The 23555-nt window shown below is 39.7% G+C and overlaps 1 protein-coding gene across 2 annotated transcripts in view; it reads left to right on the top strand.

Annotated features, from left to right (window-relative positions):
* Positions 1 to 23555, top strand: part of LOC131200274 (amine oxidase [flavin-containing] A-like) — a 44081-nt gene that overhangs the window by 13420 nt on the left and 7106 nt on the right. For both annotated transcript variants that reach the window (XM_058186913.1, XM_058186912.1), the window contains 6 exons: positions 3534 to 3625; positions 7477 to 7618; positions 14515 to 14664; positions 18528 to 18687; positions 19149 to 19245; positions 23061 to 23114. In XM_058186913.1, the coding sequence (XP_058042896.1) occupies positions 3534 to 3625; positions 7477 to 7618; positions 14515 to 14664; positions 18528 to 18687; positions 19149 to 19245; positions 23061 to 23114 (695 nt within the window). The remainder of the gene's footprint in view (positions 1 to 3533; positions 3626 to 7476; positions 7619 to 14514; positions 14665 to 18527; positions 18688 to 19148; positions 19246 to 23060; positions 23115 to 23555) is intronic.

Below are 23555 nucleotides of genomic sequence, written 5' to 3'. Positions count from 1 at the left end.
AGAGGAGGTAAAGTATTAACTAGAAGTCAGCACTGGTTTGTTAAAAAAAAATCATACCAAACCAATTTTATTTCATTCTTTGATAAAGTGACTAAATTAGTAGACCAGAGAAATGCTGTAGACATAGTTTACTTAGACTTCAGGAAGGTATTCAACGAAGTGGACCACAACATACTTCTTGGTAAACTAGAAAAAAGTGGGATAGATTAGCATCACCACCAGATGAATTTGTAACCGGCTGACAAACCATACTCAACAAATAATGGTACTCCTTAATGGTACTATGTCTACATGGAGGAAAGTAAGCAGTGGAGTGGTTTTGTCTTAGGCCCAATACTCTTCAATATCTTCATAAATGATTTAGATGAAGAAGTAGAAGGGGAACTCATCAAATTTGCATATGGTATTGAGCTTGCAGGAATAGCCAACACCCTAGATGATATGCTCAAGATCCAGGTGGATCTTGGCAGATGTGAACCTGGATACTATCTAACAAAATGAAATTCATTTTGAGACTCTAGAACAGGATTGTCAAACTCAAGGCCTGTGGGCCGGATCTGGCCCGCAGGATTCTTAGATCTGGAAACAACAAAGGATCAGCCCACTGTACCTCTGCCAGTGAAAATGGAGCTTTGGGGTATGTGTGCGGGCCCCCATGCCCCATTTTCAGCTGTGATGGCCTGCTGAAGCCATCTGCCAGAGAAAATGGAGCTGGGGGGAGGGGGCTGCACTCTGTTTTCGCTGGCAGAGGGCTATCAAAACAAACTAAGAGCAAAACAAAAGGAGAAATGTTTCCCCTTTTGCATTTGAGCATCCAAGAAGGGACAAGAAAGGAGAAAGGGAAAGAGGAAAGACAAAGAAAAAGATGGAAAGATGGGAAGAGAGCAAGGAAGGAAAACTAAGGAAAGAGGGGAAGGAAGAAGAAAGAAGAAGGAAGAGGGAAGGAAAAAGAAGAAAAGGAAGGAAATATTTTTTTTTATATTAAATAAGTGTCCAGAAATATTTTACAAGAAGAGTTCTCCACTCCTCTGAATACAACAAAATACCTTATGCCACCAGACTTGAAATCCTGGGTTTAGAAAATTTAGAACTACGCCGCCTACGACATGACCTGAGTTTAACTCATAGAATCATCTATTACAATGCCCTTCCTGTCAAAGACTACTTCAGCTTCAATTACATGAGCACACAATAGATTTAAGCTTAATGTTAACTGCTCCAATCTTGATTGCAGAAAATATGACTTCAGTAACAGAGTTGTTAATACTTGGAATACACTACCAGACTCTGTGGTCTCTTCCCCAAATCCCCAAAGCTTCAACCAAAAACTGTCTACTATTGACCTTACCCCATTCCTAAGAGGTCTGTAAGGGGCGTGCATAAGAGCACAAGTGTGCCTACCGTTCCTGTCCTATTGTTTCCTTTTGTTATATCCAATTAATATAGTTATTACATACTCATGCTTATATATATGCTCATATATTGTATAGTTATTTCATGCTTATGCTTATATATACTGTGTGACAAAATAAATAAAAAAGGAAGGAAAAAAGGAAAGTGATTATGAGAGTGAAGGAGTGTTTCAGGGAAGTTCTGCTTTAGCACTTGGCCACCACAGGTGCCCACTACACGAGTCCCATGTCACGCCCACCATGCCATGCCTATCCCCAGCCACACGTACGATGGTCATGCCCCCCCTCAGCCATGCCCCCCCAAGCCCTCCGAGGTCAAGCACAACCCCGATGCAGCCCTCAATGAAATCGAGTTTGACACCCCTGTTCTAGAAAGAGTACAGGGAAGAGCAACAAAGATGATTAGGGGACTGGAGGCTAAAAAATATGAAGAACGGTTGCAAAAACTGGGCATGGCTAGTTTAGTGAAAAGAAGAACCGGGATGACATGATAGCAGTGTTCCAGTACTTGAGGGGCTGTCACAGAGAGGGGGTGGGGTCAGCCTATTTTCCAAAGCACCTGAAGGCCACACAATGAACAATGGATGGAAATTGATCAAGGAGAGATTCAACCTAGAAATAAGGAGAACTTTTGTGACAGTGAGAACCATCAACCAATGGAATAGCTTGCCTTCAGAAATTGTGGGTGCTTCATCACTGGAAGCTTTCAAGAAGAGACTAGACTGCCACTTGTCAGAAATGGTATTCTGTAAAAGAAGGGATTTCAAGAGAGTAAGCAAGCACACAGTGAGAAATGTGCATTGAAAGCAATGGGCTGGGGCCAGCAGCCATAAGCACACGATGCAAACAGCCTAGAGTAATTGCTTTTGATGTATGTTTCCCATTGTGAGTCTGCTGATTCTCTTGTAATCCCCTCCTGTATCCTGCAAGGGAGAGAGGGGGAAGAAAAACAAGTAAGGCACAGGAAAAACTGACTGTGGTGGTAATCACATGGCTGAGAGATGCTGCTTCATAGATATGGGCACGTGAAGTTACTTTTTCAATACCATTCAACTTCAAACGGTCACTGACTGAGGCTGATCAAGTAAGCAAGGACCATTTGTATTTATAAAATAACAAAAAAAAATTCAGATATAGGTCATTTTTGTAATCAACACTAAAATATAATTTGTATTAAATATAGATGCAGTTCGCCTGCGTATGTAGCCTTGTAGTATATTCCAAAACATTTATCTTCATTGGACATATCAATTATTCGTATTGATCACAGCAAGATCCTTGGTTGGATATAAATTTAACCAATTAAATGGATTTTTAGCTTCAGAGAGCATGATCACTAAATCTTCCAAGACAAAAAAAGTGTCTTTCTAAATAACTGTCATTATTAATTCACTCTGATATAAAACAAACAAACAGATATTGCTGTTTTGTCTAAACTATGGAAACTGTTTTAGTATCACTATCTTCAGTACATCTTAGATTACAGCTCAATCAATAAAGCATTATATTTCAGATGTATTGGACCAATTATTTTGTACAGAAAAATGAGAGAATCATTGCAGTTGCAATGAAAATATGCTTCAATAAATATAGGTTTTGCAATGTCTTAAAGTTATTAACGTTCTAGAAAAAGTAATTGAATATAGGGCTTTGTGATATTTTTGAATGTACAAATCTTATTAAGTACATATCTATTACAGGGATATTGATGGACAATGAAAATAGATTTTCCATGCTTTCTTTTTGCTAAAAACTTTTTATTCAGTATTGGACAGAGAATTATATGGCCGCAATTATATGGCCCCAATATGGGTTGAAGTCCTGATGTCACTTGCAATTCATGAACAAGTTGCTTACAAGGGTGGATTAGCTTGAAGATATGATTGTGCCTTTTTTTAAAAAAAAAAACAGTTGTGTTACAATTTCATTCATTTCATATGCAATATTCCCTCTCTCCCTGTTTTTTAAAAAAGCAGAGAGAGGCTATTTAACTTTGCAACACAATTGGGCTTGTTCCTTTTTATGACCATATTGCAAGGACAATGGATTGAGGCTATTGATTCATGAAAAGAAAATCAGCAAATAAACTGTGCATATTTGCAACACTTGGTTTGTTTTTAGATTCCTGCTGAAGCACCATGGGATGCACCACATGCTACAGAGTTGGACAAAATTTCAATGAAACAGTTCATTGACAAACATTGTTGGACAAAGTAAGTGATCCTTCTTCAGTTATAATCTTTTTTTATTTATTTATTTATTTTTGTCACAACAGTATACACAAACAAATGTCATAGATAAACAGCATAATTATATATATATATATATATATATATATATATAATTAAAATTATGCATCAACTATATTAATTGGATATAATGAAGGGAACAATAGGACAGGAACGGTAGGCACTTTTGTGCTCTTATGCACGCCCCTTACTACTATATGCCCATTTTCTAGCTTTCTGCATGTCATGCATACTACATGCTTCATTGGTTTTTCTATATTCTCTTTTTTCTCAAGTGGGAGATAACCAATTGTATTACAATCATATCTCCGATCATATTAGAATGTTAGAGCATATACAGACTTAAATGAAGATAACATAACTGCATTGGTCTTCCATTAAAGAAAGAAAGAAAACTCCTGATTAATAATAATAATAATAATGTTTTAATTTGTATACCGCCCTTCTCCCGAAGGACTCAGGGTGGTGAACAGGCAAATAAAATACAAACAGAAACATACACCATAATTAAAACAACCCTTAAAAAACTGATTCAAATTTGCCAGAAAATTTAAAATAACATTACACTCCATAAAATTACAGAAATTTAAAACCCATCAAAATTCAATTAAAATTTAAAATTTAGAATTTAAAATCAGGCAGTCCAGCCATACGAAATAAATAGGTTTTAAGTTCGCGGCGAAAGGTCCTAAGGTCAGGTAGTTGTCGAAGCCCAAGGGGAAGCTTGTTCCACAGGGTAGGAGCCCCCACAGAGAAGGCCCTCCCCCTGGGGCCCGCCAGTCAACACTGTTTGGCTGACGGCACCCTGAGGAGTCCCTCTGTGTGGGAACGCACCGGACGCTGGGAGATAGAGGCCGGCAGTAGACGGTCCTGTAAGTAGCCCGGTCCTAAGCCATGGAGCACTTTAAAGGTGGTAACCAATACCTTGAAGCGCACCTGGAAAACAACAGGTAGCCAGTGCAGTTTGCGCAGGATAGGTGTTATGTGGGAGCTCCGAACCACTCCCTCAATAACCCGCGCAGCCGCATTCTGGACTAGCTGAAGCCTCCGGGTGCTCTTCAAGGGGAGCCCCATGTAGAGAGCATTGCAGTAGTCCAGACGAGAGGTAACGAGAGCATGAGTGACTGTGCATAGGGCATCCCGGTCCAGGAAGGGACACAACTGGCGGATCAGGCGAACCTGATAAAAAGCTCTCCTGGAGACGGTCGTCAAATGATCTTCAAAGGACAACCAACCATCCAGGAGCACGCCCAAGTTGCGTACCTTCTCCATCGGGGCCAATGACTTGCCCCCGATAGACAGCCGCATCTGCAGCTGACTGTACCGAGGTGCCGGCATCCACAGCCACTCCGTCTTGGAGGGATTAAGTTTGAGCCTGTTCCTCCCCATCCAGACCCGTACGGCTTCCAAACACTGGGACAGCACTTCGACAGCTTCGCTGGGGTGGCCGAGGTGGAAAAGTACAGCTGAGTATCATCAGCGTACAGTTGATATCTCACCCCAAAGCCACTGATGATCTGGCTAATGAAACAACACTTACTAATTTATAATATAGCTTTATTCAATAAAATAGTTTGGACTTTCTATATATCTAGCTAGTTTCAGTCTCCCCTGACACTGTTCAGAGAGATTTTCCTTCATCATAAATCTCCAGTTTAAGACGGGCCCACAAGTTCTCAAAAGGGTTTAGGTCGGATGAGGAAGGAGGCCATATCATTATTCTTTCATCTTTAAGACCTTTACTGGCTAGCCATGCAGTGGAGTGCTTCGATGCATGTGATGGAGCATTGTTGTGCATAAAAATCATGGTCTTCTTGAAAGATGCAGACTTTTTCCTATATCACTGCTTAAAGAAAGTGTCTTCTAAAAACTGGCAGTAGGTTTAGGAGTTGATTTTGAGTCCATCTTCAACCCAAAATGGTCCAACTAGCTCATCTTTCATAATACCAGCCCATACCAGCATCCCACCTCCACCTTACTAGCACCTGAGTTGAAATGGAGCTCTGTGCCCATTACTGATCCATTTGGTCCATCAAGAGTCACTTTCATCTCATCAGTCCATAAAACCTTTGAAAAATCTGTCTTCAGATATTTCTTGGCCCAGTCTTGCCGTTTCAACTTATGTGTCTTGGTCACTGGTGGTCGGATTACAGCTTTCCTTACCTTGGCCATGTCTCTGAGCACTGAACACCTTGTACTTCTGGGCACTCCAGGTAGGTTGCAGTTCTGAAATATGACAGCACTGGAGGATAAAGGGTTCCTGGTAACTTCATGTTTGATTCTGCTCAAATCTTTGGGAGTTAAGGTACATCTTTTTTTCTCAACACATTTTTTGCAAACCTGTTGACTATTTGCAACAAAACGTTTGATGGTTCTGTGATCATGCCCCAATATTTTAGTAATTTCAAGATTACTCCATCCCTACTTTTTATAATTTTTGACTTTTCAGAATCAGTTAAATCTCTTTTTTTAGCCCATTTTGCCTGAGGCAAAGAATCTGCCTAATAATTATGCACACCTTGATATAGGGTGTTGAACTCCTTAAACCACACCCTCCCTCATTACACAAATACACATCACTTGATCTGCTTATATCCACTAAGCATTTAAGTTTATACAGCTTGGAGGTGGAAAATATGCATACCAAGGTTGATATGGTCAAAATACTCAGTTGCCTAATAATTGTGTACATGGTGTATCTATTTAGGTACTGAGTTTCAGACTGTTGTCATTGATGCCAAAGCTTTGACCAGAAACAACAATATTATGTAATATTGTAATTACTTAGGTTTTGCTGGTGTTCTGTACATTCTGAACATAGCCATTGTGTGGTCCTTTGTAATAATAAGGCTTCTCCAGATCTGTAGTCTTGAGGATTTTGAAACTGACTCAAAGTAGAAATAAAAAGCTGCATTTCCCATAATATCTGAATGTATTCACACATTTTTATTAGAAAGTCAGGAACCATTAGCTGCTATCACTTTTTCAGTTTGCAACCTGATTAAACATGGAGCAAAATAGAATGGAAATGGAAAATTATAATCATAATCAAATCCTAATCAAATTTGGAGGATTCATCTAAATCAAGTTCTTGAACTTTCAGTGGAGGTGTAAGCTGTAAGCTAACAGTGTAAGGTATAAATTGACCTTTGAACAGCATTGCCATTAAGACCAAGGAGGGGGTGGTGCTAGAATAAATATCACACTATTCCAATGGAGGCACTCTCAGCAAGGAAGATGGCAGATTTCTTTCTGGCATTCTTTTACCCATTCAAGGAGAAGTCAATAATTGTTTTCACCTATTAATGATATGCATGATAAGCTTTGTAAGACTCCACTTGGAAAAAAGAAGAATGATTATTTGGTAATAATATAAAACAGAATGTTCCCCAAAACAAAGAGCATTGTATACTGCAGCTATTGAATATACCATATATGCAGAATCCATTGTTTCTGGGTTCTTGCTATTACACAAACCAGTTGCTCAGAGGAGAATGAGCTTGGGATGCCACCTACTCCTGCATGATGTCTTGTGCTGCTGCAGTTTAAGTGTCCCCAAGCACCGAATCGTGATCCTTCTACATCTAGCAAAAGGGGAGCATCTCGGGATATAGTAACAGCAATATACTGTGAAACACCCATTATACAGTTACACAGTGCAAAAGTAGTGTGTAAGGGAAATTGTCATTTACTGTATGTAACATATCTCACCTTGTCAAACTAAGGAAATGCACTCTTATAATGGTTTTTCGTTTTATTTCATTTCTTAACAAGATAAAATTAATATGTTGTGCCTGCCTTTGGATTGTATACAGAGCTGCCAGGGACTTCGCTGCAAGCTTTGTCAACATCAATGTCACTTCAGAGACACACGAAGTCTCTGCTCTCTGGTTCCTGTGGTATGTGAAGCTTTGTGGGGGAACCACCAGGATTTTTACTATAACCAACGGAGGGCAGGTAAAGCAAGTGATTCATTTGTCCTTCCTTTTGAGAGTTCAGAATGAATGAATGTGATTCTGCATTTGTGTAACGTGGAGAGTTTTAAAGTATAACAAAGAATACTTTCGCAAAAGTTTGAATAGCTTTTCAGTTGTGGAAATGGGTGCCCATTGTGGAAAGTCAAAAAAGTTAGCGGTGACTGATATCTTGAGTTTCATGGGCTACCGCCTGCAGACATCTCAATCTGGAATAATTAATGAAATTTTTATTTATTGGCAGCATTCTTAGATTTCTCCTGAAATTAGATTAATATTATCACAACCCTTATTCTAGTCCCGTGATGGCAAACCTATGGCACACGTGCCAGAGGTGGCATGCAGAGCCGTCTCTGTGGGCACGCGTGCCATCACCATGCCAAGTTGCTTTCTGGCTGACAGCAGACTTCATGTATAGATCACACTGCCCTCCCCCATCCCATTTACAAAAAAACGGCCAAACTGTTTAATTTTTTGCCCAGCTCAGTGAATTGGCTGATTGCACCACTGGCTGGCTCTGCCCTGCCCCTCCTTTTCTCACCTTGCTCGCATTGGCTGTTTACCAGAGTCACACCCGCCGCCCAACTTTTCTTTGGCTGCTCTCTGGTTCCTCGCCTATGTCCACTCCTCACTTGCTTGCCATCTCCGCTTCCCCGGACCATGAGACCCAGGCCCAGCTGCTCCTGCTCCTTGCCCACTTGACTGCCATCTCCTGCCTAATTTTTGTTAAATTGTTGCTTGAGTGACCCTCCCCCTTGCTTACTTACTGTTGCCACTCGCCTGGACCATGCAGCCCAGGCCCACCTGCTCCCGCTCCTCGGTGCCATCGGTGTCCGCATGCAGCCCCCTTGCCAGCCAGGAGCACTGCCACCAGTCACTCCCCTGCACCCTCCTACCTGCCTCCATGCCTCCCAGTGGCTTTTAACAATGCCACCACCAGGAAAGGCCCCAAAGCTGTGCTCCCCAGGATACACGTGGGCTGCCGCAGGGGGATGGCTGGCATGGCTGGCTGGCTGGACGCTGCCCAGAGCATGAGGTTGGCATGAGGAGGAGGAGCTGGCGCCCCTCATCCATCTGCCTGCCTTTGCACCGCCTGGTGTTTTTTAACAATGCAGCAGCCCCAGGAAACGCCCAAGAAGAAGCCCAGCCTTGCGCTTGCTCAGGTGCCGCACCCGCAGGTATATAGAAAAAACTAATTTTTCTGATCTAGAAACAAAAGTGTGGAAAAAGAGATGAAATGGGTCATTCTCAACACTTGCATTCTCTACACTTAAAATGTCTAGATATTTTACGTGTAGAGAATTCAAATGTTGAGAATGACCCATTTCCTCTCTTTTTCCATACTAGGTACAAATAGTGGATTTCTTTTCATTTTATTCAAATAACAACAAAAAAGCCAATACAGTTCAGGATGAATTGGCTTTCCAGCCAAGAAAAATCAATGATATATTTTTCAGACCCTTGGAGGCTCACACTGTCAATCGTTCAGGCTACTCAAAGCTATTTTGTTTAAAGCAAAACTAACAGGTGTGAATTAAGTTTTAGCTAAAAAATGGAGCTTTAATTCCTGAAATCCATTCTTTAAACTTGGACTTCTGGAATTAAAAGGCTCTGGATTAAATGGTACTCCAGACAAAAAATTGCTTTTAGACATGATAATAGCTGTTTAGAAAGGTGAGTTATGAGCTATTTTTACATCATCAGAAATTTAATTTCTGCAGCTCTCACCTGGCTAAAAGATTGGGTAAACTTAAATAACAGAAAACTATTATTATTAGAAGGACACAACTTACAATTGGACTGGCATGCCTTTCTCTGGTATGGCAGAAATATGGCGCACACATATTTCCAGAGGCATTATGTGAGGAACATTAACATTAACATTTCAGAAAAAATTAAACTACAACACTATAGGGAAGTACCAGTCTGGCTCTCTCCAATGGAGACAATAATATATCCAAATCTTATAAATTGGGGGGAAATTGTATGTTACAAGGATATTTTAGATGAAAGGGGTGTTCTTAAATCCAGACAATTACAGAAGCAGGGGTTGGACTTACATTGGTGTCCATATTTACAAATCAAAGCAAGGCATGAAAAATATGTTAAATTTTAATGGGGACAGATGAAAAATTGATATATTATATCAATTTTGATATAATTGATATATAATTGATAATTGAAAAATTGATATATTATATTATATATATATATATTTGTTTTCTGAGGTTTTCGCGGGTGTTTGTATGTAGGTCTTTGGTTATTCGGGTTTTCTCCCGTGTAAAATTGGAAGTGTCTTGGCGACGTTTCGACGAAGTCTCATTCGTCATCTTCAGGCTTCAGCTTCGTGCTTCTGGGAGCAATGTGTGATTGCAGCTGTTTCTTCCTTTTTAACTGCTAGTGGGAGTTTGAACTGATTGGGTGGGAGCTTGGCTGTGCTCTGATTGGATGGGGTTTTTTTGTGCTCTGATTGGATGGGGGTGTGTCCTATTTGCGTGGGGGCTTGGTTGTGCTCAGATTAGTCTGAGTTCCAGGGGGATTTGAGCTGGTGAGCTGCATTGCTGTTGTTTGGCTTCATGTTTGTGGTCGTGCTACATCTTCATAGTGGGTGTCAGTCTGCTGCATGTATGGATTGGAGGGGTTTGAAATGGCTAATGTTGCAGCTGCGGTCTGGCTTCTGGTCCTTGGTCATGCTTCCTGATCAGTGTGGGTTTGGGTCTGCTTTCTGGGTGGATGTGTGGTGGTGACATCCTGTGTGGACCTCGTGAGTGTGGGTCTGGTGTCATTCCTCGTGTTAGGGACTCGTTTGTCAATAAGGGGGGGTTTCCAAATGGCTGGTAGGCGGGAGGTATCATCTCGTTTGTTCATGCTGTGTGGGCGTTTTTCTATCTCGATGGCTTCTCTGATTATTCTGTTGTTAAAGTGTTCAGTTTTGGCGATAGTTCTGGTCTTTTTAAAGTCAATATCGTGTCCTGTGGCTTTAAGGTGTTGGACCAGGGAAGAAGTTGGTTCCTCTTTTTTGACTGAGTTCTTGTATTCTTCAATGCGTGCACTTATTCTTCTGTTGGTTTGTCGGATGTATGTGGTGGGGCAGGCGGTGCATGGGATTTCATATACTCCTTGATTTTCTAACTCAATTTTGTCTTTGGGGTTTCTTAGGATGGTGGATATTTTTTGGTTTGTGCAGAATGCTGTCTTGATGTTATGTTTGTGGAGGATCTTGCTGATTCTGTCTGTGGTGCCTTTTATATATGGGAGGAGGGCTGTGCCGTTTTCTTGTTCTCTGTCTTGGATTTTAGTGGGGGGTTCTTTTTGGATTAGTTTGGTAATCTTATTTCTTATTTCCAATGTCATTTGGAGTGATTGAACACAGTGGGAAAGCATTATGTATTATGTGTAATGAAAGTGTTATGTGTCGCACATCAAGTGTCAGACAGCACTTCGACACCGACCACAAAAGTGTTGCCGAACTTGATGCAACTGAAAGAAAAGAGTGTAAGGTCCTGCCTCTACTCCCCAATCAAGAAAATACAGACTCTTGAGACAGCAGCATTTCAAAAGGGATCTTTTATTGAAAGGGAGTGATTGCAAGACAAAAACAAAGCAGGGTCTGAGTTCTCCCCAGGCAATTCTGTTAGGATAAAGTGGTTAGAAACCCCTCCTCCCAGTTAGATGTTAAATGAGCCAATCCACAGGTGCAAAGATATTGTGGAAATGGTAGTCCTGAGAAAGAGATAAGGATTCATTCTCGTGCATTTTTTCTGTGAGGCTTCCAAACTGAAAGAAAACAGATGGCCCTTCCCCCTTGTACATCCCCCAAGGTAAATCAAAGCACAGGGTAGAATAGGGTGACAGGGTAAAAGTTATAAACTAGGGAAGTACAGGATACATAGGAAAACAGGTTGAGAGCAATAAGTGAGTAAAAAGATCCAGGGTCCCCTCCCCACTTGAATGGCAGTATCACGATAGGGATCTGGCAAAGAGTTTATTGAAGAGAAATTGAGGAAATATCATTCCCAGTCTTTTAGTTTTTCCAACTATCTTTCTAGAACAAATAATTTGACAGCTGCCAGTTTTCAAACTTCACCGTGCATAGCAAAACATGGTAAGCCCCTCTCTGATGGGGATATTATCAAAACAGCCATGTTGTCTGGGGGTAAGTCCCTTTCTCATGATTCCCAAACAGGGATAAAATTATTAAACACATCTCTGAGGTGCCACTTAGCAGAAATACTGTTAAAGATTGAGTCCGGCGCATGGCAAGTGATGTTGGTCAGCAGCTCACCACTGACTTACAAAAGGCAGCCTGTTACTCAATGTGCTTGGATGAAAGAACAGATGTAAATAATCATGCAAGGCTAGCAGTAATTTTGCATTATGCTGTTGGTGACATCATGAGAGAAGAGCTGATGAAACTGGTGTCTTTGCCTGAAAGAACACAAGGGATAGATATCTACAATGCTGTAATGGAGGCTTTTTTGTCGCAAGACGTAAGACCAGAAAAAGTGGTTTCAACTACTAATGATGGGGCACCTTCTATGGTGGGGGCAACATCTGGTTTCATACAATTGTTTGTTGAAGAAACAGCATAAAGTCATTCAGTTCCATTTTATTTATACATCAAGAAGCCCTTGGTGCCGGGGAAAGCAGCAAAAAATTTGAAGGAGTCCTCAAAGATGTCACAAAAATGGTGAATTACATCATGACTTGTGCTCTGAATTTTTGACAATTTAAAGCACTTCTTGAGGAGGTTCAGACACAGTATAATTGTTTACTTATGTACAATAATGTCCAGTGACTGAGCAGAGGAAGAGTCCTGGAGAGATTTGTAGCCTGCTTGGATGAAATTAGGCTGTTTATGAATGAAAAAGGGCAGGAACATGCACAGCTCACTGATATGGCCTGTGTTACCAACCTCATGTTTTTTACAGATTTTACAGTACACTTCAATGTACTGAACAAACAACTACAAGGTTTTGGGAAAATAGCAGAAAGGATGTTTTGTGATATCAAAACATTTGAGAGAAAACTGGAGGTTTTTGAAAGAGACCTTAAAAGTGGGCAGCTGAAATACTTTCCAAATCTAAAAATGAATTTAGAAAATTCTACAACATTTGCAGACAATCCTACAAGCCATCAGGAAATCTACAAGGAATTTTCTAGCATTGTAGCAGCTGCAAAGGTGAATTTTAGTAACAGGTTTTTACAGTTCTGTAAGATGAGACAACCCTGTGTTTTCTTATTCTCCAGATAAAGCCAGTTTTGAAGAACTTGATCTTTTCTGGTTACACTGGTTAGATTTAGAAAATCTGGAAATGGAGCTACTGGAATTTCAAGAAAGCTCCATGTGGAAAAATAAATTCTGTGACCTGCGTGAAACACTTGAGAAGATAGAATGGATGACAAAGGACAGCACAGTTAGTTCTGACACAGTTACTTCTGAAAATGAAATCCTTAAAGTGTGGAATTGTCTGCCAAATAATTTTAAGTCAATGAAAGCACTTGGGAATTCTTTCCTTACTTTGTTTGGATCATCTTATGCTTGTGAGCAGCTGTTTTCAGCTTTGAATTATATCAAATCTGACACTAGAAACTGATTTACAGATGAACTGAGTGCTGCATGTGTTGCTTTCAAACTTACAAACTATGAGCCAAGATTAGAAAAATTATCAGCAGGCATACAACAGTGAAAGTCACATTAATCAAAAGCATGCCAAATGCAAATGCTTACCTTTCAATAAAAAGGTGTTTGTATCATTGAAAATGCTGTTATTGTGTGGGGGTTTTTCAGAGAAAAGACCTTAATCACGTATGAGTTGTTTTCTCTAAACTAAAACCTCATTATTCAGGTTAAATTGCCATGTTGGTTAAATTGCCATGTTGCCATTATTCAGGTTAAATTGCCAAAGTGGGTTTTGGGTTGCAGTTTGGGCACTCGGTCTCTAAAAGGTTCGCCATCCCTGTTCTAGTCTATTCAGTACAATATGTCTGTGGCCATATAGTAATTATATTGTTTAGTTTCCATGGTTACAACCAGTGTCCATATATTCAAAAATCCCATACAAAATAAATTTTATTAGCAATTTTAATTATAGCAATAAAAATTAATGCAAACTAAATGTGGAGCTAGAAAACAGAATGGAAAGAAAGAATAGAAAATACGGGGGTTTGGGGTGGGGAGACAGAAAAGAAAGAGAAATAATACCGTATAATAAAGATATATACAAAGTGACCTCCAATCTTTATCATGTATAAACAAATTTAATAGCTCATCATCCTTATAGGTTTAAACAGATATCTTTTCATCCCATATCCCATTCCATATTTATTTACTTGCCAGCTATATTTCTCTCTACTCCACCAAAGGACTCTAGGTGGTATCAAAAATATCAAAAACAATCATATCCAAATAAAAGCAAAGATAAAATATAAGATAAATGCCGACAGCCAGCTGGAACTTCTTTGTTGTTATTCCTCTAGTGTAGGTCAGAGCAGGGGTGTCAAACACAAGGTCAATGGGCCAGATGTGGCCTGTGATGTGGTCAGATCCAGCCCGCGAGGCCATCCTGGAAAATGGAAGGGATTGGCCCGTGTCACTTCAGCCCAGTCTACCCAATGCAAAGAGGAAACATGCAAGCAGTTTGGAGAGTGGCGTCAAGCTGGTCACACCCAGCCAGTCAGCTACACACACCCTTAAGTCAACCACAGCCCTGATGAAATTGAGTTTAACACCACTGGGCTAAAGAATTATATTTTGTGGTCCAGTCCCTAAAAATGATTATTTGAAAATTTTATTTAATGGATATCCTATTGTCAGCTACATTGTACCAGTAATATGTCTCAACACTGTCTCCTTGCTGATATCTTTGTTATTCCTAGGAGAGAAAATTTATCGGAGGTTCTGGACAAATTACAGAAAAGATAATGGAACTACTCAGAGATAAAGTTAAACTCAAGAGTCCTGTAATCCATATTGACCAGTCAGGTGATGACATCATTGTGAAGACACTGAACCACGAGATATATAAGGTAATTGAATAGCATAAATGCATCATAGGCATTTAAACAAGAACATGCTTGATGCAGCTTTTAGCCCAATCTAATTGGCCCCATTATTGTATGTTGCTCTGCATTTCACATTACTCAAGATATTTTTCAAGTTGCTTTTATTGATATATATGTGAGAGATTTTGTGATATTGTAATTGGCTTCTGACATTTCACAATCACTGGACTATCAGTACAATAGTTGTAGCTTTCATTCTATACCAGTATAAATATTGCATTGATGAAAGCTTTAATAAATATATCCAGAAAGTTGTAATATGGAGGATCCTTGGTACTTTCTGAGCTTGGTTGTTCCCTTTTTGGCTAGTTGATGGTCACTTTTGCATAGACTATAGATATTGTTTATGTCTATGTATCTATTGATGGCTAATTTGTAAGAGTGTTTCTAGAAGCCATGTTATGGGGGGGAAGGGAAACTATGCAGAAGAGGCAATCAACTAGCCAAAAAGGGAACAAAAAGACCCAAGCATCTCTCCACCATCAATCAGCACCCAGATGATCATAGATTAACTCCAAGAATAACATCAGCCCAACGATCAAATAAACAATACCCCAATCAAGAAACTGCCAAACAAATTAACAATAAAAAGCCCAACCAAAGAATCTCTAAGACCACTCCCACCAACACTGATAGGGCAAGCCACTAGGTTATAAACTGAGAGCAAACCCCACTTTTTACTAGCACTGATGATGTTACCTAGTTTGGGTAATGAAACATCTGCAAGAAAAACCAAGCAGTGTTCCAATACTTGAGGGGCTGCCACAGAGAGAAGGGGGGTCAAGCTATTTTCCAAAGCACCTGAAGGCCAGACAAGGAATAATGGATAAAAACTGATTCAAGGAAAGATTCAACCTAGAAATGAGACATTTTCTGACAGTGAGAACAATCAACCAATGGAACTGCTTGCCTTCAGAAGTTGTGGGAGCTTCATCACTGGAAGCTTTCAAGAAGAGACTGCACTGCCAACTTTCAGAAATGGTGTAGGGCTGTGATGGCGAACCTATGGCATGAGTGCCACAGATGGCACATGGAGCTATATCTGCGGGCACGTGAGCCATTACCCTAGCTCAGTTCCAGTGCACATGCGCGTACTGGCCAGCTGATTTTTGTCTGGCCCCACCAACGCTGCCCCTCCTCTCCCAGGAGTCTCCACGTGGCCTGTTTTGGATGTCAGGTAAGTACAGGGCTCACATGGAAGCTTTGGAAGGGCATTTTCAGCCTCCGTAGGGCCTCTGAGGAAAGCCTCTGGAGCCTGGGGAGGGCAAAAAACGGGCCTACTGGGCCCACTGAAAGTCGGGAAATGGCCCATTTCCAGCCTCCGGAGACTTCAGGGAGGCTTGCAAGGCCCAAAATGGGGCATGGGGGGGTTGTGTCCGCATGCACGGGGGAGCGTGGGGGGGGGTGTCACATGCACATGCATGGGGGGCGGGACACAGGGGGACATTGAATTATGGGTGTCAGTGTAATAGAAAACTTTAGTCCTAAAGTGAGGAGACAAGACCACGAAGGATTTGAGAAACCAGAATTAATTTATTATTTGCACAAATAGAACACAGACTTCCACTCACGTGGAAAACAAAGGTCTGAGCCTCGAGCAAGACTCAAGCATAATCTTTTATACCTTTGGTTACAGATATTGTGATAAGCAAAAGAAGAAGTTTTCCTAACTGGTTAAAACAGACAATAGAATAGAATAGAATAGAATTTTTATTGGCCAAGTGTGATTGGACACACAAGGAATTTGTCTTGGTGCATATGCTCTCAGCGTACATAAAAGAAAAGATACGTTCATCAAGGTACAACATTTACTACACAATTGATGGTCAATATATCAATATAAATCATAAGGATTGCCAGCAACAAGTTATAGTCATACAGTCATAAATGGAAAGAGATTGATGATGGGAACTATGAGAAGATTAATAGTAGTGCAGATTCAGTAAATAGTTTGACAGTGTTGATGGAATTATTTGTTTAGCAGAGTAATGGCCTTCGGGAAAAAACTGTTCTTGTGTCTAGTTGTTCTGGTGTGCAGTGCTCTATAGCGTCGTTTTGAGGGTAGGAGTTGAAACAGTTTATGTCCAGGATGCGAGGGGTCTGTAAATATTTTCACGGCCCTCTTCTTGATTCGTGCAGTATACAGGTCCTCAATGGAAGGCAGGTTGGTAGCAATTATTTTTCCTGCAGTTCTAATTATCCTCTGAAGTCTGTGTTTTTCTTGTTGGGTTGCAGAACCGAACCAGACAGTTATAGAGGTGCAAATGACAGACTCAATAATTCCTCTATAGAACTGAATCAGCAGCTCCTTGGGCAGTTTGAGCTTACTGAGTTGGCGCAGAAAGAACATTCTTTGTTGTCCTTTTTTAATGATGTTTTTGATGTTAGCTGTCCATTTGAGATCTTGCGATATGATAGAACCTAGAAATTTAAAGATTTCTACTGTTGATACTGTGTTGTCTAGTACTGTGAGAGGTGGAAGTATGGAAGGGTTTCTCCTAAAGTCTACCACCATTTCTACGGTTTTGAGTGTGTTCAGTTCCAGATTGTTTTGGTTGCACCACAAGGCTAGTCGTTCGACCTCTCATCTATATGCGGATTCGTCATTGTCTCGAATGAGACCAGTCACTGTTGTGTCATCTGAAAACTTCAGTAGCTTAACAGATGGATCATTGGAGATGCAGTCATTGGTATACAGAGAGAAGAGAAGTGGGGAGAGCACACAGCCTTGGGGGGGCCCTGTGCTAATTGTACAGGTATTTGATGTGATCTTGCTTAGCTTCACCTGCTGCTTCCTGTTTGTTAGGAAGCTTGTGAAAGCCCATATATGGACTAGCCTTATCATACACCATCCGGATATATTGATGCATATGTTGCTCTCGATGTCCCTTTCTTACCACATGTAGTTACTGGAACAGGTTACAAAGAACAGTTTGTAGAAGTATTTCTGCACTTAGCTGAAAGCTTGCAACACCACACTCCTGCCCAACGGTATACTTCTGCTTTTAAGTGACACGTTAACTTCTATATGTGATACAAGTTGGTAATACCTAATTTTGGGGGTATCTATATTAGGGTTTCTCTTTCATTGGCACCCACACATGTGACCACCCCCTGTGCTCCCCCCGCTTTTGCCTTGTGAGGGTAAAAAGGTTAGCCATCACTGGTGTAGGGTCTCCTGCCTGGGTGGGGGGTTGAACTAGATGACCACAGGTCTCTTCCAGCTCTGTTATTCTGTTATCATCCCTGCGGAGATAAGATTGGTCCTCACTTTAACAAATGTGATCTGGTTTTGCCAATAGGCCTGGGGAACGGAAAATGGGATGAAGCCATCAAATGGCTTATTTGATTAACTGTTGTTACTAGGGAGGTAGAGGGTTATTGCTGCTATTGTTTTTTATATTGGGTTTTTATCTTTGTAAGCCACTGAAAGTGAGTTGCAGCTTTATAAATTTACTTAAAGGTATAAATGAATTTGGTTGGGACTTGAGGCTTAGTTTTAGGAAAGACTGAGAAAGGAAAGGGTAAAAGTATATGAGATCATTGCCTGATATAGGATTTTTTATTTTAATAGGAAAGTGGTTGGGATTGTTCGTCTTTTTGTAATCCAGAATGAGTGTGGGCTGTGGAGGGGGAGGGGGGGGAGGAGAAGGAGAAGGAGAAAGAGAAAGTGGAGGAGGAGCTCATTTACTTAGAATTGCAATTTTATTTTCATTGTTTTATAGTCTTTTACAAACTCTATAGACGTTGAAAAGGTTCAAAATAAATTAAAATATAGAAATGATTTTCAAAATGTGGCAAAGGTTTGCCTATGTTGTATTTAACAGGGCAAGTATGTCGTTAGTGCTATTCCACCGATATTGACTGGAAAGATTCATTTCACTCCGGAACTGCCAACAATAAGAAACCAATTAATCCAGCGCCTCCCGATGGGTTCTGTCATTAAATGCATAATGTACTACAAAGAAGCCTTCTGGAGGAAGTTGGGTATGTATGTAATCTGTTTTATGACAGTTAAAAATGTTCTAATACCTTCCGTTCAAACTCCACATAATATGAACAATCATAAAAATGTATTTTGTTGCAAAAAAGGTAGAGGGGATTAATCAGCAAAACATTTGATAAACTATAATGTATGTCTAATAAACTGAGATTATCTTACATAGGCCTGACCTGGTTTGTGGATGAGTTACAAATACCAGCATTAATATACTCTTTCCCTACACAAGATGTAGTGAATTACAGTATAAATTCTAGTTATATTTCATCAGATTAATGTCCCCCATTTGCTTTCACAAATCGCTTGGAAGGTTATTTGGCAGAATGGTTCTAAATGTTTATTTGCTAAGAATGAAAGTAAAACTTTGCAAAGGACCACTGAAAATGCTTACCAAGAAATTATGGATCAAATTTTTGTGTTGGTTATCCTCCTTTTATTTTTCTATCAGGTTTCTGTGGTTGCACACTTATTCTGGATGATGATTCTCCCATTTCAGTAACGTTAGATGATACTAAACCAGATGGATCCATACCTGCTCTTATGGGGTAGGAAATCCAGCATTTATGTGTTTGGCTACCAAATATGAATAAAGTTGTATTGAAAATTTGCTTATTCGCGGGCGAGACGGTTGCAAACTTCAATGTCTCCGGGGTTTGCACTGATATCCCCCCACTCAGGGGGTCCGTCCGAATTTTGGATCGGACCATAGCTGCCTCGAAGGGGCAGCAAAGAGTGGGGGAGCCACTGGAGTGAACAGGGAGTTGGCAAACTCCCCATTGCTCCAGAACTTTCCCCCCGACCCAACAGGGAGGAATGCAGCGCCATAGTCCATCATGGCAGCTGCACCAAAGCCGTGGTGGCTACAAGAGCGGGCAGGAGGAAGAACCATCAAGAAACAAATTGTTGAAGTAGGGTGAGTGATGATCTCACGAAGAAAAAATAAGAATTTAAAATAGGCACAAGCCTTGGGGAGAACTTGTAGATTGGCGGCTAATTGAATAAGTGAAAGTGAAAGACAATTAGGAGAATATACATTCGGGAAGTGAAAGAGAGAATATAGGGCTTGGAATGGAAGCAGAGCCCCATTTAAATAAAGAAAAGGAAAATAAACTTTTTCCAACTAAACAATGGTTTGGAGATTCTTGGAAGTCTTAATGGATTATACTGGAAACTAAAGAAATAGGAGAAAAAAAGTAAAAGAAGCTATTGAACTGTTTTTTATGCGAATATTTCAAATCCCTCTGTTTTAAATTTATGGAATATTAAAGATATCAATAGGACATAAGAATCTGGAAGATAAATAAATACAATTAAGGGAAAATCTTGGAAAATTGACCTCCACATACCAAAGCATTTGAGAACAAAGGATCTTTGTCACCAGAATGGCTACTTATTATCTGTGAGCAGTAACTGTTTCAAAAGGAGATATCTAGAGGCAGAGGAAGACAGCTAGAGGATTGGTGTTGCTGGGACTACACAACAGCTTTAGAAGAGAGTTTCAGATGGTGTGTCTTTGAATTATAGAAACTGAATTCTCTATTTAAACAAGAACCCAGAGGCAAAGAAAGTATGCAAGAATGGAATAGCAGACTATTCCCCATGGAGAAAGTTCTGTGGGTGTGGGCACATGACATTTTTTTTGAAAGGAACTTATGGCTGCCTTTATAGAGGCAGAGGAAAATAGCAAGAGTCGAATAGCTTTCTTATGACTATTCCCATGAGGATTGGTGTCGTTGGGACCACACAACAATTTTAGAAGAGATTTCTAGATGGTGTGTCTTTGGATTATTGATTTAAGTGGAGAATTCCTTACTTAAGAAGAACTCAGAGGCAAAGAAAGAAAGTAAGAATGGAATAGTGGACTATTCCCATGGAGAAGGTGCTGCTGATGTAGACACACGACATTTTTTTGAAAGGAATTAATGGCTGCTTTTAGAGTTATGTTAAGAGATTTATTTTAGAAATGTTAATATCTATATTAAAATATGAGTGACAACTATGATAAAAATAATTGAGGTTTTGGGAAATGGAGGGAAAAATATTAGAATTAAATTGAGATAAGAGGGAAATGAGTGTTATTATACTGAGGGAAAAAAATTCTTTTTTTGTTTTTACAAATAAGTAAGGTAATGAAAGGATTTGATAAAACTTCTAAGGAAACAGTTAATATTTTGGGGGAACAACTGGGGGAAATAATTAGTAACTACCCTTGCAAATGTTAATTTTTTTATTTGAGATTAAAATGGATTAGATGGAAAACTTTAAATATATGTTATTGATTTAGAGGCAGAGGAAGATGATGGAAGAATGAAATTGTCTATGTGATCTCTGGGCAGTTTTAAGAAAGAGACTTTAGATAGGATGACCTCTGATTAGTAATGTAGATATAAAGCTGAGAGTGGTGAAATTTTAAAACGTAAATAGAATTTATTAATGATGTTGAAGGGAATTAAGCACGGGGACTAGACTTCATTTAAATATTTTCCTGAATGGGCTGAATTTGATTTACTTCTATAATCAGAGTGTGTGCAAATAAATAATTGAATTTAAAGAAGAAGGAAAATACATTGTATTAGACTATAACTTAGGTGAAATGTGATATGTTTAAAGATGTACCTGACCAATAATTTGTTCACAATGATTCTTTTTTATTATGCTTGTAAAAAAAGATTAAAATAAATTGGCAAAAAAAAGAAAAAGAAAATTTACTTATAACTGTGAGTTCTAAAAAACTTGAAAGACTCTTGATTTTTTTTTAAAAAAATCAGATTTATATCATATCAGTTCCCACATGCATGTTCTCAGTTCTGTCTTTTTTCCTTCAGTAATATTAGCTTTTACCACTTTTTGTTGGACTCACTGAACTCTACATAAAACATACAACAGCTGTTCTGCTGCCTGTGAGAAAGTTCTCTACTTCCATTCCTAACATTGCTGGGGAAATGAATATATATTTCATGTCATGTTGCAAAATGATGTTATGACATGACATTATTGTGGCATTTACTAGTTTTTCCCTATAGAGAAGATTAATCACTTGCTTTCCTTCTATCCTTGATTAGGAACTCTAAAGATGTGGTTAATCTTAACTGTGGTTTATTGACACTACTCAGCACCGTAATTCATGATTTGAACGTTCCTTGCTCCAAATTATAATTAAGCTACTGTGCATTGGATTTTGAGGTCATGATAGGCTATATTTAACTGAAATAGATACAGAAGCTTCCAGATATCTTTCTTTGTATCAATGCCTTAGGAAGTGAGGGAAAATACATATGCTAATGTTACAGTCCTTTCAGAATAAACACCATCATTTTAAACCCCATGCCAAATAGTAGCACCTTCTTATAGATCTCTGCTGTAGATCATGGACCCTCAAGAGGCTCTTCTTTTGAAGTCTCTTCGTAAATCAGACACACCATTGCCTCCCGATACTGAGGCCACTGCTTCTTGTATGCACTTTCTTCCCCATAGATTCTCCTATTTTCTTTCCTTCCCATTGCATATACATCCCACACATGCACAAAGAGATGTCCCCCTTTGCAGCACAAAGAGTCTCACTATACAGTCATTACCCCATGAAAACTGCTATGCAGAACAGGCCTCCCCTAGACCAGATATCAAGGCCAGCTGAGTCTGTCCAAGCATCGAGTCTTTTCTTCTTCTCCATTGCTGGCTAAATTGCCACTCCTTTGCTGATTGTGACTGCGTGACTCAGAGGTGTTAGTGGTGGGGATGGGGATGATTTGCAGAGTCTTGCTGACTTGTCTCCAGTGATTACGTACAGTTAAGCTACTGGAGGTTCTCCACTGGTCTTGATCCCAGAATGGAATCATGAGGTGGAAGTTCAGTTAAGAAGCATTGGGGTAGCCATAACCCACCAGGCTGCTCCACTGTGAGGCAAGAGGTTCTATCTGCAGACCCATGATCCTGGCAGTGGCACTTCACTCTCACAGTTGTATACCTATTATTCAAAGGGATGTGCACAGCCCACTATCCTTCTGCAGCTGCTTGGCTTAAGTGGGATGGTACAACTGAAGAATGCCTTCTATCATGGATGTTGAATTGATTCTTCTCTTCTCACCCATTTTGACCTGATGTGTTCAAGCCCAAATAAACTATTTGCCTATTATCCTGGAAAAGGGGAGAGTCTCACTATACAGTTTGAGAACCCCAGCTACAATAGTTAGCATTTAACTTTCTGCTATATATGTAGCTGAATAAGTGCCAGGCAAAAACTAGATTGGTGATATTTTCAAGATACAGTATTTTTTTGGAGCAGTAATATTCGTCATATGTGTTGCATGGGGATTTATATTCATTTATGTATCACTGATGGAATTTTTTTTTTTATATTTAGGTTTATTCTTGCAAGAAAAGCCTTTAGACTAGCAAACATTAGCAAAGAACAGAGGTAAGAATCAACAGATTTTGGAAGTTTTTCTAATTTAAATATTTGTTTTTCATTCTCTGAGATTAATTAATTTTGTGTTAATCTACCATTAAAGTATTGCTTTCTACCTTTCTTGCAAGTCAATAACTTTTCATAACAAGCTATTTAATCCAGGTTTCCAAAACCCAAAACCTAGTTCCTAAGGATCAGAATAGATCAAGAGGTAAAATGGTGGGAAATTTTGGAGAACCTTAATCCTAACCCTAATCTTAACCCTAATCCTGAATTTCACTACATAACCATAGAGTTATAGTAAAGAGATAGAGGACAAAATGGAAGTGTTTCCAATGTACTCCTCTCCAACAGTACTCCAACTCAAGATGATAGAAAGCCTGCTACTTGTACGTATGAATTTTGCTGTAGTTTAGAATAAATATTTCTGGAATTATGTACTGTATTCTA

This window comes from Ahaetulla prasina, chromosome 5, assembly GCF_028640845.1.
Source record: "Ahaetulla prasina isolate Xishuangbanna chromosome 5, ASM2864084v1, whole genome shotgun sequence".
NCBI lineage: Eukaryota > Metazoa > Chordata > Lepidosauria > Squamata > Colubridae > Ahaetulla > Ahaetulla prasina.
Note: the sequence above shows the minus strand (reverse complement) of the source record. Positions and strands in the feature narration are given on the sequence as shown.